At 43.9% G+C, this 20,827-nt stretch overlaps 1 protein-coding gene across 9 annotated transcripts in view; it reads left to right on the forward strand.

The window, feature by feature from the left end:
• magi2a (membrane associated guanylate kinase, WW and PDZ domain containing 2a) overlaps positions 1-20,827 on the forward strand; it is a 403,568-nt gene that overhangs the window by 106,324 nt on the left and 276,417 nt on the right. For 8 of the 9 annotated variants that reach the window (XR_013490407.1, XM_033614587.2, XM_033614582.2 and 5 more), the window contains exon 2: positions 10,552-10,668. Coding sequence is in view for 7 of the 9 variants with exons in the window: in XM_033614587.2 (XP_033470478.1) it covers positions 10,552-10,668 (117 nt within the window). In the remaining 2 variants the exon portion in view is untranslated. Of the gene's footprint in view, positions 1-8,933; positions 9,073-10,551; positions 10,669-20,827 lie in introns of those variants that run through there. The other variant, XM_078165300.1, reaches the window with a different exon arrangement.

The raw sequence follows: 20,827 nt of genomic DNA on the forward strand, positions 1-20,827 counted from the left end.
CGACGAAGATGACATCAGATCACTCTGCAGAAATAAGATTTTGTGCAGGGTAGCCTCAGAAAGTGGGATTGAATTGGTCCTGTTCCAAATAGCAAATCTGCACACAGATCGCCTTTTGATAGGTGTAAATGGAGCCATATGTGTGTGAATGTAAGGCAGGTTCAGAGATGTCAGGTACCAGTCTGCTCTCCCAGGCTGTTCCCCATCAATCAACTGCTTAGCGCGGCCACAGGAAGGCACGGCAGCACATGAAGGACATATTCCATTTCGTGCTCCGGCAGCACTCTCCGTGTCCCGCTCCCGGGCTAAAATGGACCAGGCCTCCCCTACCCGGAGACAGATTCTGTACATCAGAAACACACACAGGCAGGCAGCTGGTGGGCTGAGTGGATTTCTGTGGCTATGGGTGAACTGGGGATGGTCAGCATAAAGCAACAGAAGGAGGGTACGCTACATAATCACCTGTGGGACTTTGAGAGTTTGAGAGAGTGTGTGGGTGTGTGTTTCAGGCTGGTGTCCTGTAATTTCAGGAAATGAGCGCAATTTCTTAAAAGGAAAATAATGTTCATGTTTTTTTGGGGTTTTTTTTCTGTGTAAAAAGGTCAAAGCACAAGTAGAAACAGATACTGTAGTGGAAGGGATTGGTTAACAGGTGTATACATGTGCTTTCAACTCTGATGACTGGGTTTATTTTACAAAATATCAAGGTTACTTGGGGTTTTCCTTTTTTCAGCAACATGTTCTCTAAATTAATAAAATATAATTATTGTCTAGGCCCTCTAGAGCGACATGTTTGTGTTTTCAGATCTGACACCAGCAGGGCGATATCGCAGTTTCTGGAGTTTTAACCTAGAGCTTATTTTCCCATGTTTTCGTGTCCAAGTCCAGTGTCTAAGTGGAATGGGATGGCAGAGGAGATACCCACACACCAATATAACTGGGCTGGACAGCCACGAAAAGGTCCACATGCCGAGATCAATGCAAAAAATAGTCAATTTATTAAGGACATCCGTGCACAAAAAGACCTTTTGACCCATCCATTCACCCCACCTCTGCTTTTGCTCCAAAGGCACAACAGCCATATTTTTCTACGGCATTGGCTTCCCTTCATTCCCACATATGAGAAGCTATAAACAAGCCACTTGAAACTTGCTTGGCCTGTGTACTCCATTACATGGAGCTCCTGTTTGATTTTACTCTTTACATTGAATGGAAATCTTGTAAAACCAACATTATTGTCTTTTAACAAATATATATAATTTGTAGAAATGTAAACTCCATCAATAGAACCTAGTTTGTCTCACCTAAAACCTAAAGAAAAGTCAAGTGCCGATACATGCTGTTGTTACATAAACCGTGTGTGTGTGTGTGTGCGTGCGTGTCAACCCATCTGAAAGCCAGTTGGTGTTTATGTATTCCAGCGCTCTCACCACAGAGTTGGCATCATACATGTTCACTGAGGACTAATCAACAGAGCGCAGTGTGTGTCTGGTGAAACTGGCAAGCATTTTAAGCCCATCCTGATCTTTTAATTAGTCTGATTATCCAAACAGCTGTCTGCTGCCGCTCCCTCTGACTTAAACGCACACGCACACACACTCACACACATAAACACAGTGTGATAATGCTACATATGTGACTGCCGCCGGGTGCCCTCAGAGCAGGGTGTGAAAAATATTGTCAGCGCGACTCTGATGACGGCGCTCCGAGCTCTGACTTACTGTCAGCGCTCCCTCCATGCTGGATTTTTCTCGGTGGAGTAGATTGTTTTCAGACCTCTGCGGGAGACTTTAAAGACTCAACTGTCGCAGTGCTGCTGAAGTCTTTGTTTAAGGGGTAGAGTGTGTTTTATATGCACATGTGATGTGTGTTGTCCATCATGGTGACCTTGTGGGCTTGTGTCAGCTTTCAGTACAGACCTCCGGGCGTTCTGTACCTGCAGGAATTTACTGCTCTGAATCCTGCTGTATTTGAGTCATGATTCACTGGTCGGTCATTTGGTTCAAGAATAATATTTGTTATTGATTTAGATTTTAATACTGTTTTTTGACTGTGTTCATGTATATTAATTGAACTGTTATGTTTGTAAGAGCATCCTCATTCTTCTACACACTGAAAAGAACAGTTATGTTTGTTTCTAATGAGAGACAGTGATTTATTCAGCTGTAACACAGGAAAATAAGATCTCTGTTGTACTGAAACCAGAAATTGGAAAGTACTATTTTGCTCGATTATTATAATTATTCACGAGCCAGTCCGCAACACCAGGTATCAACACGCCTGGGGCCCTGCCTGTGCCTGCCACCTGTCACACAATGCACTGTCCCTGCGAATGATGGGCCCACAGGGCAATGATTCCGTGTTATTTATTCAGCCTGGTGTCCCCATTGCGAGCGAGGTACTCTAAGTCCAAATATTCCGTTCTTCTTGAAGGTCTTCAAGGTCTTCTTGAATTAGTCTGCCCCCTCCCCTGGCACCTCTTTGCCTTTGGAGACCCTACCGGGAGCTGTTGGCCCCAAGCAACACAGCTCCCAGGATCTTGGTGACGCGCAAACCCCTCCACCACGTTAAGGTGGTGATTCTTGGAGGAGTATAGGATGAGGAACTTCTACATCTGGAGGGAGCTCGGAGTAGAGCCGCTGCTCCTTTATGTTGAAAGGTGCCAGTTGAGGTGGTTCAGGCATCTGATCAGGATGCCTCTTGGGCGCCTCCTGTTAGAGGTGTTCCAGATACATCCCACTGGTAGATAACCCAGAACACGCTGGAGGGATTACATATCTCATCTGCCCTGGAAACACCTTGGGGTCCCCCAGGAGGCTGGAAAGCATTGCTGGGGAGAGGGGCGTTTGGGGTGCTTTGCTCGGCCTGCTGCCCCCGCAACTCGGTCCTGGATAAGCGGCTGAAAATGGATGGATGGATGGATGATTATTTTTTTTGGTATAATTTTAAATAGTTTTTACCTCACATTTCAGTCTCAGTAGAAATAGCAGCACTCATGTAGTAGCTGTAATTGTTGCAGCAGTGGTATCTGCAAACAAAGGTCAATAAACCATGTATAATTCACCACACATGCAAACACAATGTACACTGATAAAAGTGAATGAACAGGAAGAACATAGGCCATCTGTTCAGTCCTGCAGACTCTTTTAAAGTCCCTGTAGGATTTAAGGGGTATCTATTTGCAGAGATCATATATAATATTTATAGTAGTCACTGAGTCAGAGTCTGTTTAGAGGGCTGAAAAGGGCCAAGTGAGGAAAACCCTAAATCCCACACACTGGACCTTTAAGATTCAGCGCTGCTCCATCTCAGTCAGGGCTCTAACTTGAGGACGTCCTACCGTCCCATGGATGGAAAAAATGTAGCCCCTTTTCACACACACACTTTTAACTGGATTGTGCCAATGTGAGAGCTGTTATAGCCCCGGGCTAAGTGCAGTGTGAAAAGGGCTTCTCTCTCTCTGTCTCTTTGTCACTGGAGCGCTAGACAGGTGGCCCTCTCACATGCCCGCACAGACACACACACAGTGTTTACAAATGTGGGAAAAATGGCAACATAAAGGTTACAGATTTGAGATAAAAGTTTTAACATAAAAACAAATCTAAAAAAAAAAAAAAAAATCTTAGTAATTAGAATTGTTTTTATGCCTCCGTGCCGACGACAGCCATGACAGTTTTCAGTCCGTCTCATTCTCGTGAACGCAATATTTCAGGGACACCTAAAAGGATTTGCTTCAGATTTGACACAACCGTCCACTTGGCCTCAAGGATATAGTGTTCACAGCGCCACCTTTTAGTACCAGATCTGTGTGCTAGGTACCCCAACAGAGAGGGGACCAAAAATGGGGACGGTACGGAACGGTTCCATTGGTACCATCCACAACTTTTCGGAAACAGAACAACGTACCGAACCAAACTGAATCGTACCGTAAAGCTCGGTGGAAATGGGACTTAAGTGAAGGCAGAATGTTTCTCACTGGGAATTATCCACTGGAGTCATAGATGTCAATACAATGATAACTTACATTTCTCCAATAAATACCTTTCGACAAAGTCCTTCATGGTCTCTACTATAAATAATGTGCAAGTCAGGACAGACGAGGATGGTAACTGCAACTTGAGTGGTTGGTCAAGGTACTGGACTTTTAATTAGGGAAATGATTTTATTGTAGACAAACATCAACGTCATTCTAAAATTGGGAGGGCCAGCATTGTATTTCGGACAGTCTGGGACAGTGGTGACAGAAGTCAAGTCAGAGCCCTGATCTCAGCTCCATCTGTCACACTCACTGAGGAGATTTGCTCCTTTTGTGAGCTCCGCTAGTTTGAGCCAGAGTCGGAGGCAGAGTAGCACCTCTATCCCCTGGAGGAACCAGCTGCTCTCTTGTTTTTTGACTCTCCACAGGCTGTTCTCTCCTCTCCCGGCCTCCCAGGGGAATTACATGACACCTGCTGAGCTTAGATGTTGGATTCTCTTCCTCTACATAGCAACAGTGATTCTCATCCTCCAATCTGTTTAGGAAACAGATATCATGTGGCTCTTAACATGCTTCCCAAACTGCAGGGATGAGCCATCTCATGTTGCGGGGATAAATGCATGAATTGTTCATACCTATTGGATTGATGTCATGTTCGGCTGATTGGCTCATGCACCAGTGAGTGGAATTTTCTGAGGTACTGTCAATCTGCAGCCTCTGTGGTTTCTTTTTTCTTCTTTACCTCATCCTCTCCCCTCAACGCTCCCCCTGTCACTCACCTTTCCCCATCGGCAGCGTCACATATCAGTGGTGTCACGATAGCGGTGCTGTCAGAGCTGCGAGAACTGATGAGGGACAACCTCGAGAGAAAGACGAGAGAGAGAACATCACATCTGTTTAAATGACCTCCTTCACCCTCACACACCTCACTGACTCCAGACCAGTGGAGCCGCTGCCACAGTTGGACTATCTTGCGCTGATGTATGTGCTCACACACACACAGAATCTATTTTTAGATACATGGCCAAATAGTGAGCCATATTGAGGGAGAGCTGCAGTCACCAATGTGTGCTCTAACTGCTGCTCAGCGCCAGTGAAAAGAGCCTCATTCTGACGTACTGAAGCTCAGCTCCTCTGATGGTTGACGCTGAATGGATCAGATTTATTTGGGACCAAACAAAGAGCGCCCTGACGCTTGCGAGGCTATAAAGATTCAGGTTCGTGAGATTTATTCAGACAGTGAAATGACACGCGAAGTGTAAGATGGGCAGATTTTTGACAGGGAAGGGAAGCAAAACTGGTGATGCTCGTCGATCAAACATGCCAGTTAAATCCAAAATATGGAGAAGCCTATCAAGTTCACAGTCACTATAGCAGGGAAGTCTTCTGTCTATAACTCTGGCAGTTTGGGAAAAGTTTGACTTGCATTTTCATTTGTACAGCAGAAATTGGATGTATTTCATGGCCTTCATGCTGTGATTTATGTGTGTCTAAAATAACCCAGTAGTATTGAAACTTTTACAATCAAACTATACTTGCTTTCGATCCTTTTTGCACTGGGGGTCTGATCCTGTACCATCCCGACAGCAAACTTTCTGTTGCTGCCGTCTCAGAAGTCACCCTCCGAAATGTCATTTTAACATCTGCCTGGTTAGCACGAACTAACAGCAGCAGCAGCGACTGACATCCAACATCGAGCCGTTAAACATTCCCAACAGAATCACACCAACTCTGAAATGGCTTTACTCTGCCATTACCCCTTAATAATCGTTAGGTAACATTAGCCTGTCTTCAGCGCGGAGCTCACACTCCTGCGACAGCAGCCACAACTATTACTCTGTGGCGAGGTTAAGTTGAGTGCAGTGTAGTCGCAGACTTGGCAGTTCAATGTGTCGAGATGCCACCAAACTTTGTATGGCTGCACACCATTCATTTCACATTATGGGTGTCAAATGAAGTACTCTGTTAGTATCACTATCACTTCAAGGGTACTTGTATGGTATTTATTTTGACAAAGTCCCAGCCCTACACGTATGGGATGTGGGAGGCGGGGGTGAAAGTGCTTTTTTTTGGTTGTCACTTTGGGAATGACAGGTTTGAGTCATTCATTGAGGCTCCAGCTTCTCAATGAGCTTCTGTAGTTTGAAAATTAGCTAACTACTGCATTTGTTTTACAAAATTATGTAACTTGAAAATCTTCATCTTCGAGTAGATGGAAAATGTTGCACTGGGCTTTGGGAAAGTTGTGATGGGAATTATTTTTTAACATTTTATACACGAAATTGAAGAGGCTTTATGTGAAATTCAGAGCTTACGAGTTGTCTGGACACTGGTCTCAACATGGAGGTGGCTGAGCAGGCAGCTTGTAGCTAACGGTGCTAATTCCATTCCAACAGCAACAATGCTGACAAAGCTAATGGTGCTAACCAGGGGTGACCAGAGGGTGGGCACTATGTTTCTGTGACAACACCATCCTGATATCAGCGGTAACCACCGAATGAGCGCATTGCCAGTCCGCTCACATTCTCAGCTTGTCAAATACACCGACGCACAAAGGCATCTTTTGCGGAGGTATGATTTGCAGCTGGTAACAACGTTACCTTATACTTATACAACCTACAAGTCTGCTTAACTGAGGCCTCGTTCGTGGACATTATTTGTGCCATCTAGTCATAGTAAGACCACAATACACTAATCTATGATAGAACAAGATGGCTGCCATCTCTTCCAAGTCAGTCTGCAGGTCCAAAACCTGATCACATTTTATGGTTTATTTATGATTAAGAACATTCGTAGCATGATATGCAAACAAATGTTACAAATTTTAGCAACGGTAACAAGTACTCGTTTGAAGACATCGGGACTTTATTATCATGTCGTTTGAAGACATTGGGACTTTATTAGCATCAACAGTGTTTAGTTTTTCATACTTATCAGGTCCTACTAATCCCAGATAGCGAGGAGAAATTCGAAATACAAAAAAAGTCTGGGTCTTGGGAGGATTTAAGGAGCTAGAAAGCCGCTATGGGGTGGGAGCAAGGGGAGGTGGATGGGTCTGACGAACCCTGGACTTTAACCTGGAGAGCCTTTTTTCGGCTCCCGTGTGATGTTTTTTCTAAACCTAACCACATGCTTTTGTTGTACAAGGAAATAAACATACATTTTAAGGTGTTTTACCGACGTTGTACATTTATTTTTAAACACCATATGCATCTAACGAGCAAAAACTAAATTTCCTGTGAAAATGTAAGTGTATTCTGAAAAGACACAATGCATGTAAAAGGCATGCAAATTTTCATTGACAAGCCGTCTCAGAATGCCAATTACCAACTCAAGAGGATACCTAGGGCATTAAAAGTAGACCTGAAAGTCCACTGATCAAGTGGCGATATTTGAGGAGTTGGGATGAGAACATGTCAGCAGTGCAGAGCGGCGGCAAGTAGCTAGTCAATGAAATACACACATGTGCTAACATTTATGTATGACTAGACCAGCTCACCACAACAAAAAACAGAGAAGCTCAGATTACAACACACAGTGTGACTTCATTCTCTGCTCAGGACGCCATTACTCCACCTTATCTTTACTTAGCAAACAGTGGTTTGCTGCTATATTATTGTTCTGAATGTCACATACAACTACTTTAATCAATTAAAAGAAAAAAATCTCACATAATGACAATTACCATTTGCTGCAACCTGACTTTATGTACTGTATACATGGTATGGGGTCAATTATACAGCAGTAACGTGTAACAAAGTCAGATGTACATTTGTAATATTAAGTATTATAATGGCTCTCGTAGTAATTTCCATGTTTTAGTGCCGTTAAACTGTTTATAAGTTCATTTATCAGCTTAAACTCATGGTACAATATGCTAACGTATTCCTTTTGTAGGGGCTCGAGTTATATGGTCGTAACTGACGGAGGATTTTGTTTTTACCTCTTGCTGTGAGGAATAAATGGAGATCGTCTCCAAAGATATGCGCGGCCTGGGCCTCTTCACATCAACACATCCCAGACATCACTAGAGTCCATCGGTTACACATATATATGACAAAACACAGACATCTCAAAGGACATATTTTATTTGCAAATGGAATTCAAAAGCACACTCTTTTATATTTCCTGTTTTTATTGCTCTGATATTACGCCCATAAAGAGTGACATTGTTCAGATCCATTTGGATGTAGTAGCCACAAAAGCCAAGCTGCATTTGCAGGCTTGCAAATGTGTGTGCTGCACAAAAATATAGAAAAATATATGTCATTACTGAAGGAAAAGGAGACGAGGAGAGGGAGATAAATGGAACGACAGCATGACCAGAATGTGCAAAATTCTGCAATGCAGACGAGCCACTAGAAGCCAGCGGTTTCTAAACACAGAGTAAACAAGCAACAACCTAATTAGCAGGAATGCTCGTCTGTGGGAGTAAGAAAGACAGTAGTGTGTCGGGCTGAAGCATAATGTTTAGTTTCACCACGTGGTTGTTGACGGCGGAGGAAGGTCAGAGCTGGGCCATGTGGATGCTATAAGCTGAGAGGGGCGTGTGATGTGGCAGGGGACGGCTCCTAATCTGACCGAGGCATATAAAGCAGATGTAGTGCCCCATGTTGCAGATGGGGGGCATTGTAGGACCTGAGAATCTGGAGAGATCCAAGAGAGGAGGAAAAAAAGGGATCTGGGTGAGATTGGTCCCCACCGCCAGAGCTTCCAACGGTTGCTCTCCCTCACTCGCACACACACACACTTGCCCTCCTCTTTCCCGCTCTCTCACACACACACACACACACTCTCTCATCGCCTCTCAGTCACTCATTCTCCGGCGCTCTCCTGTTTCATCTCTCCACCGTGGAGCGCGCAGAGAGAGGATTCGTTTTCCCGAGCTGACTGACTGGCTGGCAGCGGCTTGATTATTGGGGGCAAACAGAGACAGAGTTGGGGACCTGAGGGACAGGACAGCAAAAGGAAGGGGAGTCCAGAGGGAGAGGTCCAGCGCGAGATTTTCCTCCAGCGGAGATTATTTGCATCACAAAACCTGTGGAAAAGAGGACTCTGACACTATACTGGCTGCACAACCGCTGTCCACACAAGAGGTGCCATTTAGCGTGTTAATATGTGTGTGTGTGTGTGTGTGTGTGTGCGTGTGCTCACCTTTTCAGGATGCAGATTCGTCGCCTCGGCTTCTTTTCTCATGTAAATCTAAAACCGACCGCTCTCCACGTCTTTGACAGAGACGGAGCCGGTGTCTGTGATTCAGGTTTGCATGCGGTGCTCCGTGAATTAGTTCAGCTCTGGTCGATCAGTGCATGTTGGTGTGTGTACGTGTATGAGATCACATGATAGAAGAACCCCCCAGAATGACAGAAAACTTCCAAACTGGGCTGTTTTTGAACCCTTCATCAAACCCCTGACAGTCTCACCCACCTTCCGTCTGAGTGATCTGACTCTGGATTGCATGTGTGTTAATGCTGCAGCTGTCTGCACATGTGTGATGTTGACATGTATGCTCCTCAGCGTATCATGCTTGGATGTCAGTGCTTCAGGATCACGGAGGGAAGAAGATGAAAGGGGGGGGGGGGGGGGGGGGGGGGGGGTGCTAAATGCTGTGTGGCACCGTGCCAAGTTGCTGCCTAAAAGAGGATGCTGAAGGTTATGTCTCTCCAGCCTGTGCACCCACTCCGTCTGTCTCTCTTTACTTCTATGCAGAGGAGTAACAACAATGACAAGTGTGTTGGTTAAAGCGGCACCGTGAGGACTCCCTTAAGTAACGTCAGTCGAGCCCCCCCCCCCCTCATCCGTCCTGTCCTGCCTCCATTTGATATGTGATTATATGAGTGTGTGGCAGAGTAGACAGATGGAGTATATGTTGGGGAAAGGGGGGGCGGACTTCTTGTTTTAGCTCGCTCCCCCCTTTCTACTCCCCCATGGGATTTGCCCTTGCCTTCCATCTCTCCTACCTCCATTTCTCTGTCGCTCCCTCCATCACTTCCTTTTTTTTTATCTTCTGTCCTGCTGAGCCAGCGAGATTTACTGGTTTAAAGTGGAAGTCCATCCACAGAACTGGGACGGGGACAAATGGGAGTAAAGACAGCCCCCCCGGGGGGTGATTTATATGTAGACATTTCTCCACACGTGTTTGGCCACCGCTCCAATTAACACCTCCACCAATCCATGGCTGCACTTGACAGATGCTGAATCCGAGCGAGGGCAGAGTGTGTTCATTAGTGTCGGCTGTGTTTGTTTGTCGGGGATTTAGCGAATTCAAATTGTTTGCTGTGGTTTTTTCAGCTGATTTCTGGGTCATTTTTTGTCGCAGCAGTGTTTTCGGCTCCCTCTGCTCTGCTGTTGAAGTTTTGAAAATTGCACAAACAACAGAGCGAGTCGAGCAATTTATTTCTGGATATTTCCTAAACACATCCAGCTGTCCCCGTTTCTGATCAAGGGCTGAGTAGGTTATTTTTCTTCCAACCATTTCTTCACTGCCAGAGCAAGAAACAGCCTTTGGGTGTCAGAGTGATTGATTTGACGGAGGAGGTTTTGATTCTGATTCCCGTCTCTTTTGTTTCCTCCAGGGGGCGTGATCGACAAGGACCTGCGCCACTACCTCAACCTGCGCTTCCAGAAAGGCTCTGTGGACCACGAGCTGCAGCAGATCATCCGGGACAACCTCTACCTCCGCACCGTCCCCTGTGAGTTACCTTGCTCTCACCCTACCTTCCTTCATACCCTTGTCTCCTCCAGTGGGAAGCCTTTTCTCCCTCTCGAGGCTCCATCTCGTAGAGTGTCAGAATTGAGCTTTATTGTTATGTCAGTGGATATGGTGCATACTTGACACAGCTGACAACCAGAACTCGAGGACCAGTCACTCACTTGTTTATTTTACTGTACAAGAAGCCCTAAAACTCTCTGAATCATGGGAGGTTTGATGATAGGCAGACTCAATCTGCCCTGTTTGATACGGCCAAAGAGCGCCAGAGCAAGCAGCTGAGTGGACATTTGAGTTAAGATGGTTTTAGAGGTTCCAAAGCTCATGGATGGACCCTCAAACTCAACATACTACAACATTTTTGTATCAAATTACGACAAACTTATTGAGGCAGAGTAAAGCTCATAGATACTGGTTGGTTTCTTGAGCGTCAGGGGAAGTATTTCAGGCTACGTTTGCTTCTCAAATCAGATCTTTAAAACAGACTGTTCAGGTGTTTGCAAGTGCTCAGGTTGGATTTGTGTGTCTAGACATCACCAACCTATCTGCATGGGTTGCTGTGGTAACGATGTAGGCGTCAAGTAATTACTACACTGGTGAACGTGGCTTCCTAACAGGGGAGCATGAGAAGTGGAGGTCTCTAAACCATACCCTTTTCAAGTCATACTGTGCAGAGCTCCTCCGTCGTACCAGACAAATTCAAGTAGAGCTGGGTGATATGACCTCAAATCAACATCACGAGTAATTGAACATTTTACCTCGATAATAATTACTGAAGGGTTTTTTTGTTGTTGTTGTTTTTTGCCCTCATAGTACACTGACAAGGTTTGTACTGTAAATCTGCTGAACTGTTGAAGCTGGGATAATTTTTTAATGAAAGAGTGCATATCTTTGTGATTTTAAAATAATTGAAGGAAACACACAGATGAACAGTTCATGGTTATTTATTGAAAATTTCGATATTTTGAATATTGTGTAGCCTTTGTAAATGTTTGTGTTATCGAGAGCTGCTTTGTGGAGGCACTTGTTGCCGGGCGCTTTCTTTTTTGAGCCGTGCACTGTTCATATTCAGTTACGTGATTGTACTCCAAGTGCTACAACAGATTGGTGGTAATATCTCTGGTTGCTGAAACTGTTTTTTTCACAGTGTTTACATAAGTGTAGAGGTTAGAGCACTCGTCTTCTATGTGGAAGGTCCAGGGTTTGAATCCTGCTGGGGTCGACGTCAGCAAAGACACGCGGTCCCAAGAGGTTCCCACCGCCAAAGGAAACTTCAGGATAAAAGAGTAGCTCTGGAACCTGAGCCAAGTCCTCGACGAGGGCGCGTCTCAAGCCCGTTGTAGACGGGAGGTTCCAGACGTAAAAAGCGCATTCATTGTTTACATTTGATTTCTTTCTGTTGCATTGCATAATTCTGTTGAAAGCCAAAATGTGCCCAAACGACGGACATGGCATTTCTCTTTGGTACAATCTGCTCAAGTTGCTCCTTCAGCTCGGTGTTTGAATTCTTCTCCATGTTGCTTCCAGGTCGCGGACTTGAGGGGGCGGAGTCACGTGACTACACACGCAGTAGTTTTTAAGGGGACAGTACATGAACTCACATACGGTGGGGAAGGTATTAACAGAATGTAAAAAACACTGAAATCACCAACATGGGCAAGATTACGTCGGTTAGAGGTTCCGACTAATTGCCCAGCCCTAAGTTCAAGACAGTTTATTTCAGCATCTGTCCCAGAGTCCTGCATGCGTCTGATTTTGAATACCTGCTCCCAAACCACAATTGCGACATGTAATACCGCACTCACCCCGCCACGCTTACATAAGACCAGTCAGTTTTACAACCCGAAATAACAAATCCTGTTAAAGCCATTCACTGTTCTGATCATTTTGTTAGCCAGCACATTCAAAAGGACATTTTATATTATATCTTTGAAAGAAGGTAATTCATGAAATACAATATAAATGAATTTTTCGCGTATGTTAATAATATTGCGCAGCACATCTCCACCGTTAACATGCCTATTCGTAACCCACCAGAGCTGACACACAAAGTAAGCAGTTACAGGATTATTTTTTCACCCAGAACTTGACACGGAAATAAAATTAAGACAAAATACCACTAGTGACTCACTTTTTTTGCAAAGGTACCCGACCTTTTTGGGTACCCGACCCGATGCAGGACTCTGGCGTGTTAACAGATAGTTGTCGTCCGTAGCGCTCTAATAACAGCAGCAGGGATTCTGCTTGTCACCTCCCGTCACTCTGGATCTGACGTCACTTTCAAATCTGATTTTAGCAGCCAAAGCGTCCACACTTGGAGAAATCCGATTACAACCACATTTCAGATCACCTACAAATGTTGTTTGGATCCAATTTCTTTGTCTGTTAGTCTTTTGCTGTCCAGACTTTCTAAAATCAATCTGGATACAATTCAGATATGACAAAAAAATGAGCTGATTTGGGCTGGCAGTCTGAACAAGGTCCAGTTGCTAAGCTGCTATGTAGAGTCTCAGGTCAACAGGACTTCTCTAACAGGTCAGTCTGACCATTCTTCTGGCTTCTTATCAAACCCTATGAAAAATACAGTATGTGTTGAATCAGTGTGATGTGATGAGATTTGCTTCAGTCCCAAGCCTCCCAGTCACCTGTGTGTTGTAGTAATCAGCCTCTGTTGTTGTGTTGGTGTAGCTGGAATCAGACTTGTCTGGATTTGTTTCGATTGTCTAAAATCAGGCGTCGACTGCAGCTCTCTGTCTCCAATTAGCCGCATTAACTGCATCACACAGTTGAGCAGCCGAGTGTTGTGTAGACAATCAAAGATAAGATTTGGAGGGCTTTAAGATATTGATGCTCAGTGTTTTTAGTTCAGGAAAGCATTTCAAACTGTGTGTGTGTGTGTGTGTGTGTGTGTGTGTATGTGTGTGTGTGTGTGTGTGTGTGTGTGTGTGTGTGTGTGTGTGTGTGTGTGCGGCCTTTATCAGACTTATTAAGCCCCCAGTGCTTTTATGAGCTTAGACTCACTGATGTTTAATCCATTTCCCTCTGATTCTTATTTGCCATGTTTACTGAACATATGCTCATTGCCATCAGTCAATAGGCTGTGATATTAAAGTGTCTGTTTGTTTGTGTGTATCCAAGCTCTTATCTGTGTATGTGTGGTGTTTGTGTGTGTGTGTTAGCTCTGCATTAGCCTAGTCGTGCCATTAGGCCCAGCTGTCTGTTGGCTAACTCTCCCCTGAATCCTTAATGGAGGTGCATTCTTCAAGGCCAGGAGCACACAGATTTCACCGGAGCCACTTTTCCGCCTCCCTCTCTGAAAGGGAATACAACAGGAGAAACGGGGGGGAAAAAGAGCTATTTGTTTGCAACAGAAGCGTAATTTTCTCTGATAACCACTCACAGAGGCGCTGCCGGTGAGGCATCGCAGATAGAGGAAGAGGTGAACAGTAAAGAGGGAGAACAAATGGGAGAACAAATAGAGGGAGAGAGACACAAAAGGGGATGTGGGGGAAAGGGGGAGGAGGCATAATGATGGGACACAGACGATGATAACCACATAAGTAAATGGACTGCAGATAAACTGTTGCAGAGCGAGGGAGAGAGGTAAGGGGAGGTTAACTGATGCATTAATGAAGCTTCAACAATGAGCCTCAGTGCTGCTGAGAGGAAGAGGCCGAGTCATGACTGAGCCGGGCTTTTTATATCTGAACTGATGGATGGATCCATGTTTGGTATACACACACACATATTTGTGTAAATGCTGCAATTTTCTTTTCATTTTCTGTCCTATGTGTTTGGTTCCTTTTTAGGCTTTTTTAAAAAAAAATCCGAGCTCTCTTTTTCACAACTTTCTATGCTCATATTCCATTCACGTCTGAACCGGTACACGTACCTGGAATTTGGCACCTTTTCTGGCACTTTACTTTCTCTGAAATAACAAAAGTGTAATTACCTCTGCCAGGCTAAAACCTAGAGGAGAACACCCTTTCAGTCGTGTGTGCGGGTGTGTTTCTTTGTCCGCAGCTTTTCTCACAGACTACTGGACCAAGCCTCCTATTTTGTGTGCACATTTATGGCTGTACGCTCAAGGACTTCCCATGACCGAAATGATTCACAATTATTGAAAAAGTATTTTATTGACTGTTTTATACCGTATACATCCAAAGAAGGTTGGCCTCATTTTGAACTGGAGCATTTGCATATTAGTACCATACCAGACATTTTGTGATCCTGACTGTAGGGGCGGCACGATGGTGCAGTGGTTAGCATTGTTGCCTCAAAGTAAGATGGTTCCTGGTTCAAACCAAAGGTGGAGGAGCCCTTCTGTGGAGTTTACATGTTCTCCCTGTGCCAGTGTGGGTTTTCTCCAGGTAGTCCAGCTTCTTCCCACAGTCCGAAGATAATTGGTGACTCTAATGTGAATGTGAGCGTGAATGGTTGTTTGTCTCTGTGTGTCAGCCCTGTGATAGTCTGGTGATAGGCCCCAGAAATTGGTAAGGTATCAAAAGGAATATTGAATTTCTCTGTAACGCTAACGTTTTTAGCGCATTGGCAAACATTAGCTTTGATGGCAAAACAAACTGGAGAAAATCGTTCAACTGGCGTCCTCCTTTATAAATCAACCACAAAGCTTCCTGTGACATCATCCATCCACTGAATGAGAGCAAATGGGTCAGCCAGTCTGGTCCTGTTGTTCAGTGTTTACCTGACATGGTGCGTTTGTATATTCAGTCTGACGCTCTACACTAGAATGAGTGCTCTGTTGCTCGTAGAAATGGAGCGTTATATTTATATATAAATTTACAAACGGTCCAGTTTGTGCCAGAGTGCACTCCAGCACTCGTAATGAGTATTTCCGAACACCCCACTGCGATCATATTCCTCCATTGTCTAAAACAAGCCAGCAGAACTTGTTAGCTAGCGTTAACTAATGTCTGTAGAGAATTGTTTTGCCTCCAGCTAAGCCCCGCCCACCAAAAAACATCATCAACATCAAAGGGTCTATTTCCTTAAATGTTTTTTTTTTTTCAAGAACTTTGAACAGGGACCCCATGAACCTTTAAGGTCAAAGTTCCTGGCCCCCAAAAGGGGGTGAGTATTATATATCACTGTTGTAAATCACAAGCGTCATTATAATACAGTAGTGTATGCATTCTTTTGAAGATACGATATTTGATGATATCACAAAGTCTGCCACAATATGATATTGATTTTATATCACTCAGAGGCCTGTGATTGATATGAAACGATATTAGTAAATATCCTCATTATCCTGTTCTCGGCTGCTTACCATTATCTGCCTGGTGCTAGGCCGCTAGCATTGTTTGAATATTTTAAAAGGAGGAAATGGTAACACAGATGTGCCATGGGGATTTCAAAATAAAGGCGTTTCATGAAGATAATGATAAGTATAGATATTTTCACTTTGTATCCATGTTATTGGTTCGTTGATCGTTGAATCAATATGTCAGTCCAGATAAATGTGTCATTAAACATGTACTTTTTACTGGCCCAAGGCAGAGTTTACTGAACTGATTATCTCTGATTGGTCAAACACAACAAGCCGTGACGCAGTGACAACTTGTGTACAACGTTAATGTTTATGACAAACTGATGTAGTTATGACTGGTTTCAAAATGGCATTTAATCTTGTGATAAAATGAATCTCAAACCAACACGGTCACCTCACAGCAATCGTATGCCAGATAATTTAACCAGATATAGACCATGTGTTCATACATGGTGTAAATTAGACTTCTGCTCTAAGAGGCTCACATGTGGACAAATGATGTGGACATGTAGGGAGATGACTCTTTCACGAGGTAGGAGAAAAAGACGAAAAACACTTATCTTAAATTGAGCAACAGAGAGATACATTGATGCCCAGCGAGATCTATGATAAGTGATAAATCTAAGTGAGTCTGAGGACGGCGAGGGAGAGAAAAGAGAATCATAAGTGAGGGATCTGAAGTAGTTCATCACAGCAATTTAAACATAACCCTTGAGTGGTGGAGAAGAGACGTTTTTCGGTGGGATGGCGGCTGACGGGCAGTAGGAGAGTTACTGCCACCCATACCAATCACAGAGCCTCGGACGGAGTTAGCCAGGGCACCTAAGGCTGTGCCAGCTCTTAGACAAATTGCCTGGTTGAAATCCAAGGTCAAAGCGTTAATAGCCTGAGCCCATGTGAAATCAGGCCTATCGGCTGGTAATCCACATAGATTTGATGGAGGAGATAAAGAGCGGGGAGGAATAAGTGTGTGTAGACTAGTCCTGACCCTAAGTGGGCTACACCGACCGAGAACGGTTGAATTATTCAGGTAGAATTGAACTGGAAAACTCGGCAATTAAATATATAGATTTTTATAAACTGACTCACACACACTCATTTATACACAGTGTGTGTACTTTCATTTGAAGCCTCCAGAGCTGAGCAGAAAAATATGGTCTTCAAGTATTTGAACTAATTTCCGAGCGTTTGACTTAGCGTGCATGTATTTAGTGTAAAGTTCAGCATTGAGAATAAATAACTTGAAGGGTGGGCGCATCAACTGAAAGATTAAAAATACAAGTGTGTCTCATGTTTTCCCCGAAATACGGAATCAAATATGAATAAGTGCAGAGCCTCTGTTGCAGGGAAATAAAAATATGTGATAAAACTATGAAGGTCGTCAGGATTATACAACTAATTACTCTACTTGTTTACTTTTGTTGTTTTTGTCGCCTTACGCTTCTTCTTGAGTTCACTCCGTTAGTCCTCCACACAGGCACTCACATGTTCATGTTAATATTGTTCTTAGTGTCGCCTTTTAGCTCTTTGGACACCATAAAGCACTTAGTGAAGAGCAGCGACTATCTTTGACTGTCTGAGAGTAATAGAGCCGATGATTAAGAGGTCAACTGCAGGCAAAAAGGTGAAGAGATGTTCTGTCAGTTTCTTACTTCCCCTTTATCTCAGCCTTCACTAAATGGCATGATGGTGTACACACTGACTATAGCTGTGTCTGAAAGCTGTCCTTATTTGCTACCTAGTGCGCTATATTTGCTTTAGCTATTTTATTAAGGTGTCAGATTTATGGATTATATTGTGCTCTCAGAGCATCCTATCCTTTTTGTAATGTAATGTACTTTTTAGGGCTGTAATCAACCAATGAAAATCTTTATGGACTGAAGTTCTACCTACTCGTCAACCAATCAATTTGTCAATGGGGAATAAAAATCTCTACATTAAGTAAATTGTTCACAGTACACAGAGTACACTCTACCTGTTAGCGTTGTGTCCATCAAAGTGTTATTTCCTAAGGCTAGCATATTTTTTTATTCTTTGCAATGGGAGTGCCGGGGATTAAACCTAGATCTATAAACATTAGCAGCGTGATGAGGTGTTGATTGTCTATTCTACCCTGAGTGCTGCAGGTTTGGTGTTTTTATCTGGCCGTCAAGAGTTGAAAACTGTTTTGGCACTCGCTGTACAAGTGCTGAACAATAACAGTTGAGGGGAAATTACTACTACTGGCCACATAGACTGGTGGGTCAGTCTTCTATCCCTGCGTGCTTCAGCCTTCCCTTCATCCAGATAAAGTACCTTGTCCCAACATTTTTACTTCTGCGGGTATTCTGTATCATAGCAACCAGACGCAACCAAAGCATCTCAGCTTAAAAAAAAAACACGCTGCACCTCCAAACCGTTTTCAAGTGCTTCTAGCTGGGCGCTTTCGGACGAGCAAGTAGAAGTATGCATACACATCCTTTCAATTTACTTATCACTGCAGAATAAAACAATGTTCACTTGTGACCACTCACCATCAGATACCCCTTGTGGGGGGTCCCGACCCAGAGACTGAACGTAACTATTGAGCATCTAATATGTAGGAAAAGCAAGGACGCCATTTCAAAGAATTTTCCTAGTCGACCAATAGTCGTCATTTAAGACCATTAGTCGACTAGTCGCCTGCATGTTTCTGATACTAATGTAATTATTAAATCATATATTTTGGACGGGGCAACACAATGGTTTGAGTTGAAGGTGTGAGAAAGAATAGTATCAGTAACATTGTTAACACTGTGCTACATTACAGAGAAATACAAAACCGTACTAATGAACCTTCATTAATATAGGCCTATATTTTATCTACAAGTGCACGTCACACACTGAGCGAGCCGCCTGTTAATGACGCTGTGGGCTAATGGGCATGTAGCTACTTCCATGTTTCAGATGATACGTCATGTTTGTAGTCGACCAATGAAGATGAGTTTACATATCACCTTGGGTTGGTCCTTCACCTTCTCAAAATGATCCCACACTTTGGATTTCCTGCCCGACATGTTATTAACTAGCCTGTGGAATAACCGCAGGTACCAGTCCTGGAAATTAGGGGCCGTACACATGCTGCGTTTTTAACCACCTGGAAATCAGACTGAATGTTTACAGAAGAAGGGAAAGATATCTGTCGGCTATGATTGGTTTGTAACATGACTCTAACAATTTATAGATGGGTATGACAGATAAACTGACAAATCGAGGTGCTTCACAGTGTATTTTTTTTGCCATAAAGGAGACCTGCTCTTTGATTTGCAGCATAGTTCACAATAGTTAAAAGCCACTGACAGACAGGGGGCAGCTACCCCATGAATATAAACCTCAATATCTCAAACAAAGTATTGCCCTCTTTTATATGTCTACATCCCACAAACATTACGGCCGCCATTAACCCCTCACTATGATGCCTTTTGGGAATGCCGGCTCCAGTGATAATGGCTTGACTAACATGTAAAGACAGAACAAAGTGGTTTGATAGCAGGAGAGGGACCCGTAAACAGAACATCCCAGTGAACATCCGCTAATGGAGACTTAAAGTTTATGAAGGGTGTGATTGGATGTTCCCACATCTGTCTTTAAAGTCTGCGAGTGCGTGTCTGGTTTTTATCGCTTTGTTAAACTGCGGCTCTTGTACGTCCTCGCATTCAAGCACGTGTCTGTGTGTTTTAGCCTTTACATGCATGCACAAACAACATATGCCTTAATAGTAGGAAGTAGTGGTTGAGACTGTGAGTTAATGGGGAGTTTGATGCCCACGGGGAAATTGAGTTTGTGTTAATGGCTGGGGCAACTGTGCGCAATACTGATGGTGTTTACTAATGAGAGAGAGACGAAGAGAGACTGCAAGTCCATCTGTCTATCCACAGTTGTTGGTTTGATCATCACGGAGTCTTGCGGCATAGCAGGAAATAAGAAATCTCTGTCTGTCTCACACTTTTGCTCCCACTGCTCTGCCGCGCTCTCCTTATCTCTACTTCCTGCTTTCATTATCAGTTTTTCTTCCCTTCAAACTCTTTTTCTTTGTTCTGCTTTACATCAGTGTGTGTATCATGTTGCAAACATGTCTGACTTAATACATACACACATTTGTTTTTATTTTGCTCATTTTGATGCTCGAGTTGTAACCTGTAACCGCAGATTTCAAAGCTGAATTCTGCTTGATGTTATCTGCCAGCTACCTGTGACTTACCCTGTTCCCTTTGCCTAGTTTGTTACATGTCGTGCGCTCCTGTTTAATGGCCTGATGTCTGATGGATGACAGTAATAATCAGGATAATAAAAAGACTAACAGCTCCCTGGTGCCCCTTCATTCATTATTTAGCATCTCTGTGAGAAACCGAAAAAACGCCAGAAGTGTGAGTCTCACCGTGGAGCCTAGGCAGAGGGGGGCCTCACTGCGGAGCTCTGAGCCGGGGCCCAGCACGGAGATGAATGAGCAGCAGATTGAGGCTTTTAAGGTAGAGGTGGACATGAGGTGATGCGGCATCGTGGGTTGTGTTTTTTGTAGTGTCGCTGAGTGGGAAACAGGAACACCTGGTGTTTGTTTTGTATGTATATTAATTTGTCTCTTTCTATTCCTCCGTCTGACAAAGGTGAGGCAGATCAGACAAATGCCTTTAGTCAAAAGCTCACTTTCTCTCATCCCTCCATTTACTCTCTGTTCCCTTTTATCTCCCCTCACTTACTCATTGACTCGTTGGAGGCAGGGTGGGGTTTCCATGGCAACTGTTTCCACTCCCCGTCTGCGTCAAAGGCTCGACTCCTCTTAAACTCTCAGCCCGCTTTCTTTTTTCTTCCCTTCCATAACCCCTCCTCATCCTTT

The sequence above is a fragment of the Epinephelus lanceolatus genome, chromosome 23, assembly GCF_041903045.1.
Source record: "Epinephelus lanceolatus isolate andai-2023 chromosome 23, ASM4190304v1, whole genome shotgun sequence".
Lineage (NCBI taxonomy): Eukaryota > Metazoa > Chordata > Actinopteri > Perciformes > Serranidae > Epinephelus > Epinephelus lanceolatus.